Genomic DNA, 19,553 nt, shown 5'->3' on the forward strand with positions numbered 1-19,553 from the left:
AAAATAATTGTTTTTGAAAACAAAATACTAAGAACTATCTACGGTCCCATCAACAAAAATTGTGGAGGATCAGAACAAACAATGAATTGAGGGAAACCTATACAGATCCAGACATAATAGCACAAATAAAAAGCAGGGGACTGAAATGGGCTGGTCATGTGAAGAGAAGAGATGAAGATTCTACGCTAAGAATGGTGTCTAAAAATCTCCCTCGGGAAGACGACTACTAGGACGACCTGAGATGGCAGGACCAGGTGCGAAGAGACATAGGGAAGCTAAGAGCAGAGGCAGAATGGATGGAAGACAGAGAGAGGTGGCGACTTGTTGTTGGTGAGGCCAAAAACCTACTGAGGTTTGAGTGGCCACGTAGGTAAGGTAAGGTAATAATTTTACTATGGTAGATCAGAAATTAACCAATTATTTTGTCAATTTGAAAACAGTTCATTAAGATTGAATAACTACCGGTTGATTGCTTAAATCTTTAAGATCAAGCCAAAGTTTGAACGTGACAAAATACATACCTTGTAAAACTTGAATGTAGGTGCAGGGTTTCCTTCAACCTGAACTGTAAGGTACCCAGTTTGGTCTGTAAACAAATGTAGCAAGTTAAAAGTAATATTCATTGTAGTAGCCTTGAAACTGTAATATAGATTAATTGGTTATACCTTTTATCAGTTCCAAATTGTAACCTTTGTCAAATTGTTACATGTTTCGGTGAGCTGCCATCGTCAAGCACTTCATTCCAGGAATAAACATTATTTCCTCTTGGATAGCTTCGTTTTGAATAGACGACAAATACATTTAACGCACGAGATATAAATAATTAAGTTCTGTGTGATAGGCCTAACACCGCTATGCAACATTGCCGGAACACGAGCGGGAACAATGTATATTAATCCAAGCGGAATTCAATGTGTATTCCTGAAATGAAGTGTTTGACAATGGTAGCTCGCCAAAACATGTAACACGTTGACGAAGGTTACAATTTGGAACTGATAAAAGGTAATGTAAAACTAATTAGTCTTAAAGTAATTATGATCAAGTAGGATGAATCAAAAATATTCAAGTATGAGAAATAGATCAATATTTGCAATTGAGGTTATTTAAGACAATGAGTAAGTATGAAGCAAACCATTATAGTTGGAGTTCAGATTGGACACCTCTGGTACTATAAAATGACTTTGCATTATTTTATAGAAAAATTCTATGAGTGAAAGTGAAGTCGTGTAGGGGTGTGCGAAGCAGCAAAAAATTTTCGATTCGAAGCAACGATTCGATTCAAAAGATTTTCGATTCGATTCGATGCAACTCGATTCGAAGCAATACGGTATTTTTCTATTCATAATTGTCAATTGAGTGGATTAACAATAATTAAAATGTATCACATTTGTGTAATACAAATTTTTGTTGATGTGGTATTAGGCCTATTTCATACTTTACATATGAATTTTAGGTGAAAAAATATTTATTTTCAATCATATGTATTAGAATAACTGCTGGAAATACCAGTGAGCTGCTTTACTTGCCTATTTCATAATTTTTACTTGAATTGGCTCAACTGCAAGAAAGAAGAAAATATTTTTTTTATCAAGACATTCATTCTCATTTTAATAACTGTTTAAATAACTAAATAGGTGCCGGTAGCTAAATTACAACAAATTTGAATGGAACTTAATATAAAAAGACCATTAAGAAATAAATTTACATATCACAAGTTTAGGGCCTGTGGACCGGCTTCAGGACTGCAAGCAAGAAGAAAATAAAAATAATATGTTTCCACCATGCAATATGTATCATTCATTCCCTGCCTCCTAACCTCCTTAGTATAATAACCTCACACTTACATTATTTGTTACATCATCATAAATAAAGAATTATTATTGGCATCAGTAGGCCTACAGCTTTACATAGGCATTATTTTTATAGGGCCTAAAATAGTAATAGGCTAGAAGCAACATGTCAAGTGGAGAACTCATTGAAGAAAAGATATTGTGTAAACTAATTTCCTATAAAACTCAAAAACAGTAAATAACATACAAACATTGTTTATGGTATAATTAATAAGGACTAAAAAATGCATATCATGTCATACAGTAGTATAGACCTACTGCAAGAGATTAAAATCCTAAAACAACTGATTTTGATAGCTAATGAATGAAAAGAATAAAAAATCCATAAAATAAAGCCAAACAATATCACAACTAATTAGGTACCCGAAAAGTAACTCTTAAATAATATATAGAAGATTAAAATAATATTAAATCAAGAGACAAGAAAGTTAAATGCTATCTTCTAGCCTAGTGCCCTTGGCAACACAGGTCAATGTTTTTAAACTACCCTCAATGTTTTTGGAACAGCAGGGCCTTTTTCTCTTAAGGAAGGGTAGTAGTATGTCAACAAAAACAATGAATCAGTCTCACCAGCCAGGCCCGGGCAACGATGTGTGAATTCAAGGTCATAGACCCTCCCCCTCCCCTCTTACACCACCCGGTTGCTACCCAGTTGCTTCAATTGCTGACAAAATGCAAGTGATGAAACAAGGGAGTAGAGACAAAGAAATATATTTCTTTATTCAAAAACACAAAACTGTTAGAGATTATTTTCAAAGAAATTAATTCAATGTAATTTGTGAGTTGTAAATATTGTATTGGATCTTAGAAATATATTTTTTTAACCCCATCTAACCAAGATACAGATCTGTTCACTATATCAGATATTTCTTTTGTTTATAATTTATTATGTAAAATAATAAAATATATTTTTAATTAGGTATTGAATAAACAATAAATGATTATACTAGTATGTCTGGATAAATAGTCTTTCTATTCTTTTGACTTTGTTTTCTTTGCACTGTTAGTGTTGCGTCACGGCTTTTGTCTTGTTACTCTTATCAGTAGACGACTAGACCTGGCTCTGGCTAGTGGCAGTGCGGCAATTGCTCTGTTGTGTCTTTATTCTTAAAGGTCGTGAGCCAACTTAATTTTTAATTCTCATTTGAACATTTTAATTCCTCTGTAATAATAGATATAATAATATAAGAGTGTTTCTTTGGAAATAAATTATTCTTTTTTTTTTCTTTTGCCCCAACAAAAATTCGGGGACGGGGACCGGCAGACACCTAACAAAAATACCAAATGAATCAGTCTATAACATTAATTTTACTAGTTAAGTATTAAGTAACAATTTTTCAGACTTATTTTTAAAATGATTTTGGAGTAACCTACCTTGTTTTGGCTAGGTTCACAGTAGTAAAATATTTCACACACTGCTTACATCAAGACAAAAAACAAACCTCTAATCATTTGCAATGTCAAAACAAAAAAATATAAAACAATTAAAGCTATATTTAATGCAAAGAATGTATTAAATAAGAACGCCTTCGTAAAGGAAACGCAACAGCAACGCGCTCCTGTATTGCGGGTATTGCATTGACTTTCTGCAGGCGTTTTTCGTATATGGATACTGACTCCCTCGTGAATCGAATCGTTTTTTGACCACCACTGAATCGAATCGCGATTCGATGCATCGAATCGAATCGAATCGAAATTTCGATGCATTTTCGATGCATCGCACACCCCTAAAGTCGTGCAGTTAAAACGGTGAAAAGCGGAGGGACAAGGACCAGCAACTGCCGCCCCCTAAATATTTTTTAATTACGTGAACAATTTCTTCTTTGATAGGTGCGTTACAATGGACACCATTTTCTGATAAATAGTAAAGAAAACGTTTTCTTTGATTTTAGATAGTATTATCTTTGACTATTTATAAAACTAGACATTCCATTCCCCATATTAAATTTGTTGCCAATTTAAAATTGAAAATGGATGTAGTTGACGTGAGCCACTGTCAGATTGCGCTTGAGTAAACCACTGATTCCTGTCAAATACGAGGGGTTTTCAACCAAGTCAAACTCATAGGATGACTTCTTGTAAGCTATAACATCTATTATTATGCCTCATCAACTATTTCGGTAACATAGAATAAGGAACGAAAACTGAATTTTAGACACTAGCGCAATCTATGACTGGGTCACAGAACTATGTTTTTTGTAATCAAAAATTGGTATCAGCTGGTCCATATATCTAGGTTATCTACTTCAGTATACATACAAAAGTCAACATAATGATTTTTTTCAGCTGTGACTGTATTAAACGCCAGTCCTGTTATGGCACTGCAAAGTTCCGTGACATACTAGACTAGGTATGTCAAACAGCATCGAATGGTTAACTAATTGAATAATCTGAGTACAAAACGTTACCTTCCACTGCCGAGTAGCTCTCTTGTACGTCTACGATGGCCGGTGGTCCTGCATCCCCAACGTCTCGCAGCGGAGTGGATGGTTTGTCTATGAGCCCTTCCAGCTCCTGAACACTCGGGCGCCGCATATCTGTGCTTGGTCGTCTCCGCTGCACATAACAACATTGGTTGGAGAACCACTCGCAAAATATTCCACCAAAAGTTCATGCACATCTTTCAGTTTAAGGACATTTTTTCTGTTTCCACAGTAAACTATAAAAAACCTATGAATCTAATTGCAACATCATGCTGTAAAATTCTATGTTTGTACATTCCAATTTGATCTAAAAATCTGTTAATATTCTTGGTATGTGATCTTAGTCAGAACTGTTGTCTGGTAACTAACTGGGAGTCAGTTGCAACTTGTTTTGTAGAACAAAAACAAATGTTTGAGTCATTATTCTTCATGATAACCAAGAAAAATTCAAACTTACCTGAAAAACTGTAACCGATCAAATCTTCTTATAAATTGAAAAAAGTTAACGAAAGATAAGTTTGTACACCATTAATATACATACAAAATATACATTCGGAGTTTGAAAATATGAAAAACTAATAACTATTATCTAGAAAAACTAAACTCTTCACACTATGTGTTATGTACAAAACAAATGTCATGCATCAACACTATATTAATCAAAGAGGCAAATACTCAAAGCTGTCTCATATAAAACATTTTAACAGTAAACAAAGCTTGAATACAACTGTAAAGCGGTACAAATTATTCAAAGGAATACTGAAAGAAAATATTTTACAACACATTTATTAGATACACATGAAGGACAAAATACATAGACAAAGACAACACTACACATTGACAATGGTAAACAATGAAATAATAAAGACAGCAAAATTAAATTTACACAAAATAATAAAAATAAAGAGCGAAGAATAAATAAAATAAAATTATAAAATAGACAGGAAAAAAATATAAGCAGAGCAGTACATAAATAACATTGCTTGATTTTTTTATTGCTTGCCGACTTTGTACTTTCTCCCCTAAATTGTGCTTCCAAGATGGTATTTAAAGAATATTCAGAGTTGTGATTAACTCTTTCCAGGCAACATAGCTTGTGAATTCGGGTAAGGATGAACTATCAGTAAAAAATGGACTGAAAGAATTAGGGGCGGTTTGGGAGCTCGGTATTAGCGCTAGTCCGCGACTAAATCCGGATATTTCCGGTATTTTAGGCTGCCGCCTCGAAAACGGGTTTGTGAGCTCGGGATCAGTAAGGCGCGCGCCTAACTTGTGCAGGGATAATCTCGCGCCTAAATATTGTTGGTTTGGGAGTCAAGTAGACTTAGGCGCCAGCCTAAGAGATAGTCTCGGTGGGTTTGGGAGACCAATTTCGGGACTAAGAGATATGTTTTCGTCATAAAAATCAGTGAGTTTAGTCCCCAACTTTAGTCCTGCCAGAGGGCAGGTCTAAGTCGACATCATGCCGGTATTAGCTCATTAGCAAGTTAATTGTTTACATATTAACTAAAAGAATGTTATATTGGAATTCGTTATTAAATTCCGAACATTTTCATTCCTCTCAAAGTATATTTGATAAAACCTTTTTTTATTTTTATGTTGTTTAAAATAAAACGAAAATCTTGCAGAAAGCTAAATTTAACGAAAGATTATTTGGTTTTTGCTTTTACTGTTAACTGCAATACAAATATGGACCATAAATAGAATTTCTTTCAACTGAGAGTTTAGCTATAAGCACCCGTACCTTAATTATAAATATTTTATTAGTAAGGAAATAATTAGCAACCACATGCATACCCCCCACTCACCCCCTACGAAAGAGTGAAGAGAAAGTAAACAAAACATAAAAAACTGCAAATAGCTCACAGTCATAATCGTTATCTTTTAATTGCGTTGTGATAGAGCTCAGTTCAGTGTCATTGACCAAGTGCTAGTTACATCAAAATGGAGTACCTAGATTATTTGGAGTATAAGAAAATATATACAGTATATCAATAACCCGCCACAGAAAACCTGCAGACTAAGCGAATTTCCAAATAACCTAATAGAGCTTCGAATTAAATTTATTTAAATAACTTTAGGTTTAACAAGCACCTGAAACTACCTACGGTGTAGGTATGCTGTTACAGGGAGGGTAATAAAGTGTGTTTTTTAACAAAATATTAACAGCTTTATAAAAAATAAATAAATTTGCCAAGTTTCATAAAAATATATCCATAAACGACCACACTAGAACGGTTAACTTATTCTCCATAAGAATCACATGGGAATTTAAAATTTACAATTTTACCAATAGTCTCTGTAGCCAATAACCGTACAAAACATTTAAGATATTAATTTGTTTTTCATACTCTTAAAAATACTTTTTACTCTTTAAATTACTCTTTAAAATATTTCAAAGACAAAGATTTATGTTATATGGGTTAAAATTGAGAAAAAAACTATTTTTATCCTATAACTCCGGCTTCCCTTGGTCTGATCATGCTGGTTCGCTAACTCATTAAGGAGAATCGCGCCTAACACTTTCATGCCAAATTTTATCAAAATCAGACAAAAATTACTCAAGTTATCACGTTTATGGACGTATATACAGTATAATACATTTATATATCTATATCTATAAAAGAGGAACTATGTATGTGTGTGTGTATGTATATACGTTATGGACTCCGAAACCGCTCGACAGATTGTAATGAAACTTTCAGGCATTATTAAGCATCTTTCAAGGATGGTTCGAGTGAAGTTTGGTTCAGATCTATCAAAAGGGCTCTGCCCCAGAGGGTTTTAAGTGGGCCAATGTCAGACTTTTTGATCTACAATGTTTACAAATAAATATAATTTAAAGGCAGATGTTTACTTTTACCAACTGTTTTGTAGGTTTGAATAATTACAACATTCTGTATTAGCATTAGTCATGATTTGAAATAGTGCCACAGTGTTTCTACAGAGTGCAGCACAGAAAACTATTTTACTTTTGAATAAGTCCAAATGTATTAAACCCCAATCGCAGCACACCTGTGCACTTAACAACGTTTAAATTCTCCAATGTTAAATATTAAAACATAAAAACCTTTATCAAAGTATTATAAACAATAAAAGGGATGACTTTTTAAAATTTATGACAACAGCTAATTTGCAATCAAAAGGTGAGTGAGCGTAGCGAACGAACATCAACCTGGAGGCGAGTTAGCGAAGCGAACGAGCTAACCTGAAAACAAGTGAGCGCAGCGAACGAGCTCCAACCTAAAGGTGAGTGAGCGTAGCGAACGAACTTCAACCGGTACGTGATTGAGCCATGCAAATACTTATGAAGTTAAACGGGGCAAAGCCCGTGGGTACAGCTAGTAGGCTATAAATATATAAAATTTTGAACGAACAGTGATTTTGGTAGGGACATCAAAATGGAAAAGTTTATCGGTCCCGAAACTAAGTGCTACCTACAGAAATAGATACTTCCCTAGGAAAATTAGATAAAAGAGTGTCATGTAAAAAAAGATTTTAAATTGACAACAATTTTTTCTAAGTACTGTATTAAAAGATTTTTTTTACATTTACCTTGGCTTCACACAATCATAACCTCCGCAATTACTTTTTATTATTTTTGTTGTCAATACCCCTATATTATAGCCTACTGGGAAATTACTGTTTAATTTTGAAGCTTTTTATTTCATGAAACCGAGTTTCCGATGTTAATCCTATGTTGCTCTGTACGTATTTATAAGGTGTAGTACTTAAAAGACAACTAGTTGTACTTTAATAATAAATCGTAAAGTGCAAAAAAAGTTAGATCTTAAAAGAATTTAATATAAACAATTAAGGTTCTTCAGTCATTGGGATGCAAAACAACGATCTTACAAAACTACATTTTTGCAATGGTACAATGCAGAAACATACACCGTAGTCTACTAATTAGCCACCATTGATATACCAAGATAAAATTGTATCCATCTTCAATAAGTGTTCATCTTTTGTTGTTGTCAACGGTAACGGGTTCTGCAATGGCTGTTGCCAACGTTAAAACCTTAATTCCCCGCGATTCCCTGTCCATCTAGCCGCGCTGCATCTTAGGCGCGACTATACTTGATCTACGACCATTTCAACTTAGGCGCGAGCTCCCAAGCCTGGTTTCTGGTCCGGGGACTAAAGTTAGGCGCGTCCAACACTAGGCGCGTACTAGCTGGGCTCGAGCTCCCAAACCGCCCCTTACAGTGTTACTAAAATTATTCCCGTTAACCCTTAACCCTCAAGTACAAAAATTTCAACATTTAAAAGTTCAATAGAGTTAATATCTACGAAAAAGAAACCTACATTTTCTTTGGGGGAATTTGTTGTTTGCGTCATTCAGAAAATCTATTGCTGGAAACTAAATTTGCTGAATTTATAAAAAAAAAATTGGCACATTTCTATACCACTACAAAACCTTTTTGGATGCCAGAAAGGTTGATCTATCGGCTTCTTCATGCATCTGAAGAAGCTTAAGTGTAAACAATAAACAGTAAAATAAACACACTCTATGTAAATAAATATAGGGGAATTTTTTATATGTGATTGAAAAACACGCATATGAGTTTTTAAAAAAAGTTAGGGAATTTTCAACTTGTTCCTGTAAACTTAGTCAAAATTTGAAGGTCTAAGAATGTGGCTGGATTGTTACTACGGTATCATGGTTCCTCATAATGAAAATTCTTTAATTCAGCCTATTTTTAATTCTTAAAATATTTATTTGATTTGTGTTTTTAAGAGGGTCCAACTGATTGGTCTCTTTTGAAAAGATGATACTTTTACTTTTGACACATACTTTTAGTATACATAAAATATATATAGTGCTCGAATTTGTTTTTTATTTTATTTTTTTACTAGATTAGCTGAAAATATATGTTGTACATTTTTACACAAATTTATGAAAGGAATACCTTTTTTACTTTAGATTGTACTTTAAGTAAAATTAACGCAAGAACATTGTACCAAATATTTATTAATACAGTTTGAGTTCTCTCTGTCAGATAAATCAAAAATATAAGAAAAATCAAAAATCCATAATTTATATAGATATTTTTATGCAAAATATCGTAAAATAAAGTTCAATTAATTCTGAATCGTTCTGATTGTTAGTTGATTACATAGAGGTTATGAAAAGATTAACGATTTGCAACGTTATTTTATAGAAGTTAGAATAGTTTAGTAAATTTAACGACAAATATTTTATCAAATAAATTTGTAGTGTTACTAAAAGTTTCCCAGTTAGGTCTTTAAATTGTTAGATAATTTATATCTGCATAGGACTCTAAACAATGTTGCTTAAAGTCACCTGTTTAGTAGCTACACTATTATGACTAACGTTAATATGACGATAAAGATATATATTTTTTAAATTTATTTAACGAATTATGAAGTAACTAACTACACGGGTATATAACAAACTGATTGATTATATTTTACACATATGCGCTTTCCAGACATCATGTAGTCTACATTGACAGCTGGTACGTTACCACATGTAGTTTACATATTTACAGACACGGAACAGTGATCTTCCAGCTCTAAAGTCTAAATTCTACCTCTAAACATGGAACTATTACGTACAAGTATTAATGACACTGGACCTACACTGACCTATCCTACAGTCGCATCTAACCTGTTTGATTTGTAGACCAAGCGATTCCCCGGGCCGTGCTTTCTGCTTGTTAGAGAAAATAAATAAAACAAGAGATAAATATAGTTTGTATTACAAGACGAGAAAGAAGTATAAACAATAAAAAATCACAGAAAATAAAATAAAAGCGTCGAACTCAAGCGGTAAGTCTTCTTTCTTCTTTGGCATTCAAAAATTCTGATTAGAGAAGGATAGACGGGTAAAAAGTTTAAAAAGAGGGTAAAACACAAAAATAGGAGAGGGTAAAACGGCGCAAAGTAGGTAACTTGATACTTTGCGCTTAATTAGTGGAGAATGCCAAAGAACAAGGTCAGCTTTGTGTCACGACAACACAAATCTCACCTTCGGATCAATAAATTCACCCGGCCGCAATTTGCCAACCTGTGGAAAGCAAATTAACAGAGATAAAGCAAAGGATTTGGCAGTCGACAGGGATACCTGGACAAATACACTGGACTAGACACTATACGATATTCTAAAAACAGCATTAATCGGACGTGCGTATTATTATCAAATTCGTATTAAATGTTTTAAGTATTAATGTTCGTAATGTTACGATTATCATCGTGACTTGTTATTATGGACTTTCGTGTAGATTAAGATAATTATATGGTGATGGAAGATGCAGTGGACCAGGGACGATCTGTCAAACCCTCACCTTCTTTTCCTCCAATACTTCTCCTGGACGCAGCTTCCTATTTTCCTATAAATATACAAGGCAAGATAATGAGTTATGTTGGTTTGTGCCGCAACCTGCAAGCAAACACTAGTCATGCCTCGGATCTTCGTAATGGCATGCAACCATAGTGCGTCATCCGTCATACTACACGCCACTCCATGTGGCATCAAGTCACTGCTAGACTAATCACTACACCTACACCTAAACTAACATGTGCACTGTGCAGTTCACATAAGCTACACTGTATGTACATCAGTTTGTAGCAAAGATAGAATGTGAAGATGTTTACAGGTTTGTGTTTTCAACTTTCAGAATCAAGTGATTCAGAAATGAAACTATATACAAAGTTGTCTGCTAAATACAAGAGTAAACATCCAAATTAAATGTATAGTACAAAATAAATAAGCTAATAGATCAGGATGGTCATGGACTACAAAGTGATATACAAAATATACTGGATGTCAGTTTGGATTTACGATTTGATATAACTGGGTGATCAAATCAAACATTATCTTTTCTGAAATAAATGATAAATGTTTGTGCAAATTGTCTAGAAAACCTACAAACTACATAAGCAAAATGAATTTCTAAACCGAGTTTCAGGAGACTGCTCATATACAATACCTCGTCACTGATTATCAAACTCGGCCTTCTACCCCTTTCCTCGGGAGGAATGAGGGATCCTCTGCGACTCGATTGTCCTGATCCCGGAACCAAAGATCCCTTTCTGTCTCCTGCTGGGGATTTCTCCCTGATTACTTCGATTTTCGGAGCATCAGGCGCTTTTATTTCCGGGACTTTGGTCTGAAAAAATTACTTAGTCAACAATTTGGTAAAAATATCAACGTCTTCCAAACTCTCGTTTTGATATTAGTAACAGAAGTACTTTGATACAAAGACTTTCAAAATCTCTTTGAAATTCATTCTTGCTGATGCTGAATTTACACTAAGAGATTATTGAGTACATTTTCCATCACGATTAGAAAAATCAATATCTTATCATTTCTGATCAATGTTGTAAAATATTGTGTTTTACCAAACGTCATGGAAAATGTTAATTAAATAAGCAGTTTTATGAACTTTGGCCTCTGTTAAGTATAAGCCAGTAATAATGTTTAAGCTGAATAGAGTTGATAAGAAATTGCATCATGATAGTAATGACATTTTGTGATTTTACTTTCTTTTAAAAAGGACTAATTCAAAATTAAACAATTACTTCGCTTACATTATTATTTTTTAATGTATTCATAATCGAATACAATTTCATTGTTAAATTTATTTCAATTATTATGGTTTATTAAATTAATTGTTAACAAACCAACATTGGTATTAGATTGATAATTTACTGATTTAAATAAACACTTTTCATCTGCAGTAGGCGAGGACAATTCACAATAAGCTTAAGCAGTAATTGTAAAATAATTTTTAACTACAAGATAACAAATTTTACCCAAAAATTCAAATTAACTACCAAAAAAAGCGGAATTAAAAAATATTAAAAGCTTACTTTAAAATCTGCTATTAAGTTAAAACGTGGGTTATTTTTATAAAAAATATTTTATATATTGTTCCTATCTTGTTTTACCAATGATTTTAAACAGTAGTTAAGAATTTGATAATATTATGGCTGTAATGTTTTTTGAACATTGAAATAAAAAGATTGATTTGATACTACGTAACAATTATTATATATGCACATTTACAGTATACGTTCAATTTAATATTAAAACAAGTTGTATCACCATTGTATAATGGATGTTTTATGTAAATTCCTTTAAACTGTAGAGGTCAAACTGCAGTCATTTTGTTGATAGCTCGTAAAACTCTGGTATATTCCAATTAAAACATTTTGGTATAAAAACATAAAAAACATGTAGGCTACAATAAATTTTCATAAATATGAGGGTTGTCCGTTAATTAAGGTTGAGCGACGCAGTCAAGGAAGTTAAATAAAATCTGAGACCAACGTCACAATCTTTACTTTATCTACTACTATTCTAGTCGGTATCACCATTATGGGATGATGCGTCTCCTGAAAGCGTTGTGAAAGTAAATCAATGACTCAGTTTTGAAACACTTAGCTTTGATTGAAGTTTAATCGAGACCTAAATTCACGGACAACTCTTACATGTTACAAATTTCACGAATACATGGTAAAAAATGGCAGCGTTAGGTTTTGCGATAACTTTTACAAGCTCCAAGTTCTAATCAACCTTCAAACGCCAACGACTACTAGCTGAAAAGGCTAACAACAGTAAAACTTCCAACAGGCTAAAAAAGCCTGAAAAGAATCTACAAATAAGTCAAATGAAGAGCAGAAGTAGAGAATCTACTGCAGAGTTCTACTGCGCAGCGTAGAGTTACCTTTCCTATTGTTTGTAACTCATCTACCGTGTCAGTATCTTCGTCTTCGTCTTCCGAACTACTCGGAATAAATGCCATCGGATCATATCGTCTGATCTATCACACTCAACTACAGTTAGTAAAGATTTTCACAATTTATTTTTATGGGCTTGTGCTATTGCTATTAAGTGAAATATTTTAGATAAAGTTGTTTGACTTATTTCTAAAACTTTCTTTTTCTAAAAGTTGGTTTTAACCTTGGATTTGGTTATATCTATAAGATATCTACTGACATATTATTAATTATAATGACTAACATGTTACTTACGCTACTGCCACTTTTCGGGCATTAGTTATCGCTTAATTAATACACATTAATACCTTATATACTCCATTAAACAGATAAAATTCACTCAATGTAGAAAATAATTAATTTATAAACCAGTAGTGATAGTAGTATTTACCATAATAATACAACAAAAATAATAGATAGTAACATTTAAGATTGAAAAATACAACTTATTAAGGTTTTTACAATGATCATCAGAAAATGTTACATCAAAATGACAGGATTTAATGTTATAGTAAGAATTCAATTGGATTTTTTTCAGCCATGGAATCCAAAGGTATTTATTTTCTCCTAAATCTTGACTAAAATTTTCTGGGATTAAATTCCTTAACAAGGTAAGATCTTTTTCTATTTTGTACAACTGATTTCTATTCTATAAAAAAAAATTCTGATCATTTTGACTCTTAAAGAAAAGTATTTAATAAAATGATACGTAAGAAAATCCATAATCCTCATAGTTCTTCTACATATGTTCACAATAATTCTACCATATTTATATGGCAAATTAACTGACGAATAAAGATACATGATATACTAATAGAAAATATTTAACTTGACTAATGGTTTATACATTTTTAATAATAATAATAATAATCTTAGATTGGCACCCTATACATACTTACAAATCTTTACACTAAAAGGAAAAATATTAGTAACTCATCTTGAAGAACAGTATCATTGAGAAGAAGTAAATTTGTAAAATACATCTATTTAGTATAAATTTTATAAAAGCAAAGCGTATTTATACAGCAGTAAAAATATATATGAATATTTCACCTCATACTATAACAGTTTAAGAATACAATTTAACAGTTTGAGTGGTAAGACAGATATAACAAGAATTGGTTTACTGTACCTACGTATTATCAATCATGTGTGTACTTTTATACAAAAACAGCACAATTGTAAGCTTGGTATCTAATGGTAAATTTGCTACCAAACTACAACTCAACTGTAAAGTATATTTTGTGAATATGTATACAATACTTGAAAGCCAAATTGACAAATCAAGAGTTTGGTCAAGAAAACAGCTACCAGTACAACTATTGAGAAAATAAAATTGAATAATGATAAAACAATAACTCAGGAAGGACAGTTTAGGAAGAAAGTGTTAATTTTGTAATCAAAATTGTCTATGTATGTATTGTAGGCCTTAGATAGTTATTCAATTAACACGTTCGCTCTGACAATTTATCCCAGTTTTTGTAAACTTACAGTGTTTTCTAACCCTTTCAACTCTCATTTTAGGGCTCCGCCCCTATGTCTAGTTTAATTTATTTTTCCTACAGTTACTTAACAATGTACATGTTCTCTCACTGATTTGAGAAAGCAAAGTGGCCAATTCGCTCATCAGTGAGACAATGTTAACATTGTCTCACTCTAATTACTTTGTCTCACTCCAGATTTGCAACGTGAAGGCACGAAATAGTGAGCGCGTAACATGCAGGCAAGGTCGTATGCGCGCGAAATACGTTGGCAGCACTGGCTGTAAATCAGCTGGTCAGCTGTTTTACTGTTGTATCATTAAATGTCATATTAAAAGTTCACTTCTGTGTAAAAATAATGTTAATTTTTTTCAATTTATTTGTTTTATGGTAACTGTAGGAAAAATATAATGTGCAACTCGAGTGCAAAGTGCAATTACCTCAATCGAGAAACCATTCCTCACTAGCCTACGGCTCGTGAGTAAGTATTTCTCGCTCACTTTGCACTCATTTGTTTAACTTCAAATTATAGCCTACTAATAATAAAAAGATAATAAATAAAATTTTCCCCAAAAAAATTTCATAATTTTTTGTTTGTTTAGAAGCCGTAATGTAATACGGTTGCGAAAGGGCCGATGCCGACAAGAGAGGTGAAAGGGCTAAAACTCCGACATGCGCCACTGGTGGAGACTGTTGCTTTTGTGGTTGTACACTACAAAACAACATCTCTGAGTTTTTGTGAGTCGTTTTACTATATATTCGTGTTTTTAGAAGGCACATTAACCATATCCAAAGGTGGTACTTGGAACCAAATTTGTGTTTCAATACGGAACTTAACACCAAATTATCTAATATTTCCTTATTTAGTAGTCTGTGGTATTTAGTACACAAATTTACTTTTGACAGAAATTCATTTTGTGAGCCATCGGTGGCGCAACCGCAAGTCAGAGCGAACAAGTTAAGAGCTAGTGTAAATCAATCAAATGTTGACTTAAACACAAGTAAAATTGTATTTGAAATAAATTATTGATTTTAAGCCAATAGGCATTTAGAAAAATGTTTAACACTGTTCAGTCAAAAAGAAACTAGGCCTGGTAGACCATCATAAACTTTTTAAACCGATTTACTTTTAGAACAATTATTTGTTTTATTTTAAATCAGTAGAACCCCTCATATCCAACCATGAATAGGCCGGAACGGCCAAAAGGTCGGATATCTAATGGAGCAAAAAAACTCTTTTTACAAGTGAGAAAGTTCATCTTTTCACAAAATATACGTAACAATGAATACTATCAGGAAAAGCTCGGGTCGGGCCGAATTTAAGATTTGCGATCGAACTAAGACGATTTTGCTGCGATTGTGGGAGGCAATGTTGTTGCCATGACCGTGGAAGATGTTTTCGATTTAACCGTGAATGCGGGAACACGTTCACGATTTTGCTGTACCACAGAAGATGTTCTCAATTTTGATGTGACTGCAGACTTCCCACATAATTCCTGAGTTATTCCTGGTACAACAAATTTTTAAAAAAATACCCGTTTTCCCGGGATTCCCAGTCTGTGGCAACCCTGTAGATTGGATCCCAAGGAGTCAGGTATATCGAAGTCGGATATGAGGGGTTCTAGTGGACATTACTATACAGGGCATTTTAAAATAAAAGAGCAGATTGTATATGTTTATTACTTAAAATAAAACCTATTCGTCAGAAAGGTTTGATTAATATGGCATTGGATAGAGCAAGCAAAGAATGAAGTTTAATTTTCAAATGATGTATAGTCTTATCATTCACACGTTCGGTGTTGGTTCTTGTACACACAACCATTTTCCATGAACTTTCTATGCTATTCATAAAGTTGTTTGTGCGGAGGTACATTCTTATTTATTAAAACATTTTTGCACTTGAATTGTTGATTCATATTTTGCAAATTCCAAAATACAAAATGATTTATCTTGAAGACTTTATTCTTTGTTCTATCCAATGCCAAACATATCATAACCATTCTTGGTTGATTAATAGTTTTTAAGTTATAAACATAAAAATAGCTCTTTAAAGCTCTGTACCTATTACAAGCAGGGTTGCCACCCATCCCGATTCTGTCAGGACAGTCCTAGCTTCGGTTTCTTTTGTCTGTGTTTATATCTGTGTTAATCCTGGGGGGAACGAAACCCGTTCTGATTTTTCCCAAACCAAAGGTGGCAACCCTGATTACAAGATAATGTTAGAATGTCATGAAATGTTGAGTTGAGAAAATGTGACAAATACTTTGTAGATATGTTAGTAGAATCTACAATGTGAGTGATTAACTACAAAACACCATTAGTGAGTTGCGGTGATATTGATATACCTTTGGAGTGGATGGTGTGCTTGGTTTTGGTGGTTCAGGTGCTGGTTTAGCTTGTTCAGGTTCACGTTTTGTTGGTTCCTCAGGTTTTTTTGGTTCAGGAGCCAAACCATTTTTCATCTATAATGTTATGTTCGGTGTAAAGGAGTTGTTTTTGTGAAAACTAAAGATTAGTGTAAACTGAATAGGATCATTAAGTGATTTAATTTTTGTGTTGTCTCAAATTACTTTTAACATATAAATAAGAGGTTAATTTACCTTGTTTTTGTCTTCTGACTCTTATACCTCCTCTAAGCGTGGATGAAAATTGTTTCAACGACTATGTAGCCTTCTTCAGATCCTTGTCAAGAATATCTTCACTCATATTGAGGTCATCAAAATTCAAAACATTAAACACACACACAAACTGAGCAGTGTGTACCTGTGGCCACAGTAGCAGTTGAATATTTATTTTTTATGTTTTGTCTAAATGTTTGTTTGTGTGTGTGTTCAATGTTTTGAATTTTAATGACCTCAATATGAGTTAAGATATTCTTGACAAGGATCTGAAGAAGGCAATATAATCGCCGAAACAATTGTCATCCACGCTTAGAGGAGGTATAAGAGTCACAAGACGAAATCCAGGTAAATTAACCTCTTAGTATTAAAGTCGAAAATTAATGTCAGGTTTCTTCCTATTCAGGGATCTTAGGTCCCTTTGGTTTATAAATCTTGTATGAGAGGCCCAAAAGTAAAAAATCCAACCTAATGAGAAATACAATCTCGGATCACAACTAGTTTACCAACATATAACACATCGGCAACAAAGTTTTTTTTATTGGTTTTTATGGCATTCTACAATAAAAAAATGTAAATTGTTAAAAACTATTTTCGACCCTAAGCCAAACCAAAGATTTGTCACCATGGTCTATAAAATTTTACTTTTGCAAATGAAGTGAAATTACAAAAAATAGCTGAAAACTTCCTAAAAATGTTTTTCTAAACTTAGTTAGCTATTCCAACAGTAAACGCCCACCTTACAGATGGTTACTTATCAATTGCTGTATTCCATACATATGCTTTGTATTGTAATGAAGCACTTTTTTATATCTACAGCACCTAAACATATACCACAATATAGGTAGTAGTGACTAACTTAGTAAATTTTATTTGTCACTTTTCCTGTTTAAGTTTAGTTTCCAACATAGCATTAGAAAAACCTATAACAGTTTAAAGAGCGCAGAATATTTTTTTCTTCAGGTTTGGTGGTTTTATTAACATAGTAAAGTAACTGGACGTAGGACAGAATATGCTTAAATTCCATTCACTATATACTGTTTTGAGTCAAGTTCAGCCAACAATTTGATTGTATCCATTTTGTAATGAAACATTGGTTGGCAAAAACAACAAAAATTTAATCTTTTCCTCTTGACAAAAACTTGATCTAAAAATTCTAGAAATAAATAACAGTTCTAGAAATAAATAAATGTTGCCCACCTCTTGGATTTCAGGTGTCTTCTCCCTGGGCTTTTCTTTTTTAACCTTCAAGCTGTCCTATAAATAAGAAACAGAAATATATAAATACACGTAATATACTTAAACTGAATAAGACATAGTTTTAGACAAACAGGATTTGGTGGCAAAATAGACTGAAATTATTAAAATAAAATTTTAGTATGTCGAAAAAAATGAGAAACATATAAAAATGTCAAAAAACAGGATGCTGAACTGTGTAATTATTTAAAACCAAAACTAAAATGTATGAATAAATATGTCAAATAATCAACACTTACTTACTTTATCAATAAACACAAAATTTTTCACTCAAAAAATTTATAAAAAACAAGTGTAACAAACTGCCAAAAAAATGTTGGTTGCTCGTTCAGTTATCATTGTACATTTAATTTATCAGTCTGGTATTGTATCAATGTCACAAACATACTTACCAAAATAGGTTTTATTTTTTTTAAATCAATAAAACAAAATATCATAAAACACAAAATATATACAAATTGGTCATGGTAAAACACAAAAAATGTTTTAGTGTAATTATTATGTTATGAGGATTTAAAAAAAATAGGAAATGTTGTCGGAGTTTAAATATTTTATTAAGAGGTTTTGGAATATCTATACAACGGATTAGTCAAATTAACGTGTTTAATAGTTGGTTGTTTATCTCAACATGAATTAAACAAAAATAAAAGGCACAAGTGTTATATACAAGGTGTATATTATTGTACACTATTAAATTGGTTAGTACACATAGTTTATTACAACGTTGATCAAAATATGGGTCACAGGAACTCTCAAAAAACAAAACACACCTTCTTCGTCATTTCCTGTTTGAGTGATGCTTTCCTTTCTATGTTCAATTCAGATGTCTAGAAGAAAACCCATAAAAAATTGTGAAAATGAGTGATAAACAATCATTGGTTAAAGAGAAAAACTAATTTATACACAACAAAAAAATTATATTTATTTTTTCATTTATATGTTTAGATTTTGTGAGAAGAGTTTACTAACCTAATCAAATACATCTTCACAAATTTACACATATCGTACAACCAAGTTAAATCAGAGACAAATATAAATGATTAAGTGTATAGTTTGATTTTGATTGGCATTGCATGGAAAGAAAATCAGGATAAACTATATTTACATTACAGAATTAAAGGACAACAATGAAAGAAGCATATGAAAACTTGTGAAATATATAAAAATATTAAAAAA

The 19,553-nt window shown here is 32.6% G+C and overlaps 1 protein-coding gene across 50 annotated transcripts in view; it reads right to left on the reverse strand.

Annotated features, from left to right (window-relative positions):
• The window catches only part of LOC128998717 (twitchin), a 236,502-nt gene that overhangs the window by 138,990 nt on the left and 77,959 nt on the right, over nucleotides 1–19,553 (reverse strand). For 36 of the 50 annotated variants that reach the window (XM_054425023.1, XM_054425021.1, XM_054424991.1 and 33 more), the window contains 9 exons: nucleotides 19,148–19,204; nucleotides 18,321–18,377; nucleotides 16,848–16,964; nucleotides 12,970–13,065; nucleotides 11,230–11,409; nucleotides 10,585–10,629; nucleotides 10,269–10,307; nucleotides 4,259–4,406; nucleotides 522–586 (listed from right to left, as the gene is read on the reverse strand). In XM_054425023.1, coding sequence (XP_054280998.1) covers nucleotides 522–586; nucleotides 4,259–4,406; nucleotides 10,269–10,307; nucleotides 10,585–10,629; nucleotides 11,230–11,409; nucleotides 12,970–13,065; nucleotides 16,848–16,964; nucleotides 18,321–18,377; nucleotides 19,148–19,204 — 804 coding nt within the window. Of the gene's footprint in view, nucleotides 1–521; nucleotides 587–4,258; nucleotides 4,407–9,908; nucleotides 9,954–10,268; nucleotides 10,308–10,584; nucleotides 10,630–11,229; nucleotides 11,410–12,969; nucleotides 13,066–16,847; nucleotides 16,965–18,320; nucleotides 18,378–19,147; nucleotides 19,205–19,553 lie in introns of all 50 variants that reach the window. The other 14 variants (XM_054425029.1, XM_054425024.1, XM_054425009.1 and 11 more) reach the window with 8 other exon arrangements.

This window comes from Macrosteles quadrilineatus, unplaced genomic scaffold (assembly GCF_028750875.1).
Source record: "Macrosteles quadrilineatus isolate MER2022 unplaced genomic scaffold, UCM_ALF_1.0 Scaffold_7__1_contigs__length_78375512, whole genome shotgun sequence".
Lineage (NCBI taxonomy): Eukaryota > Metazoa > Arthropoda > Insecta > Hemiptera > Cicadellidae > Macrosteles > Macrosteles quadrilineatus.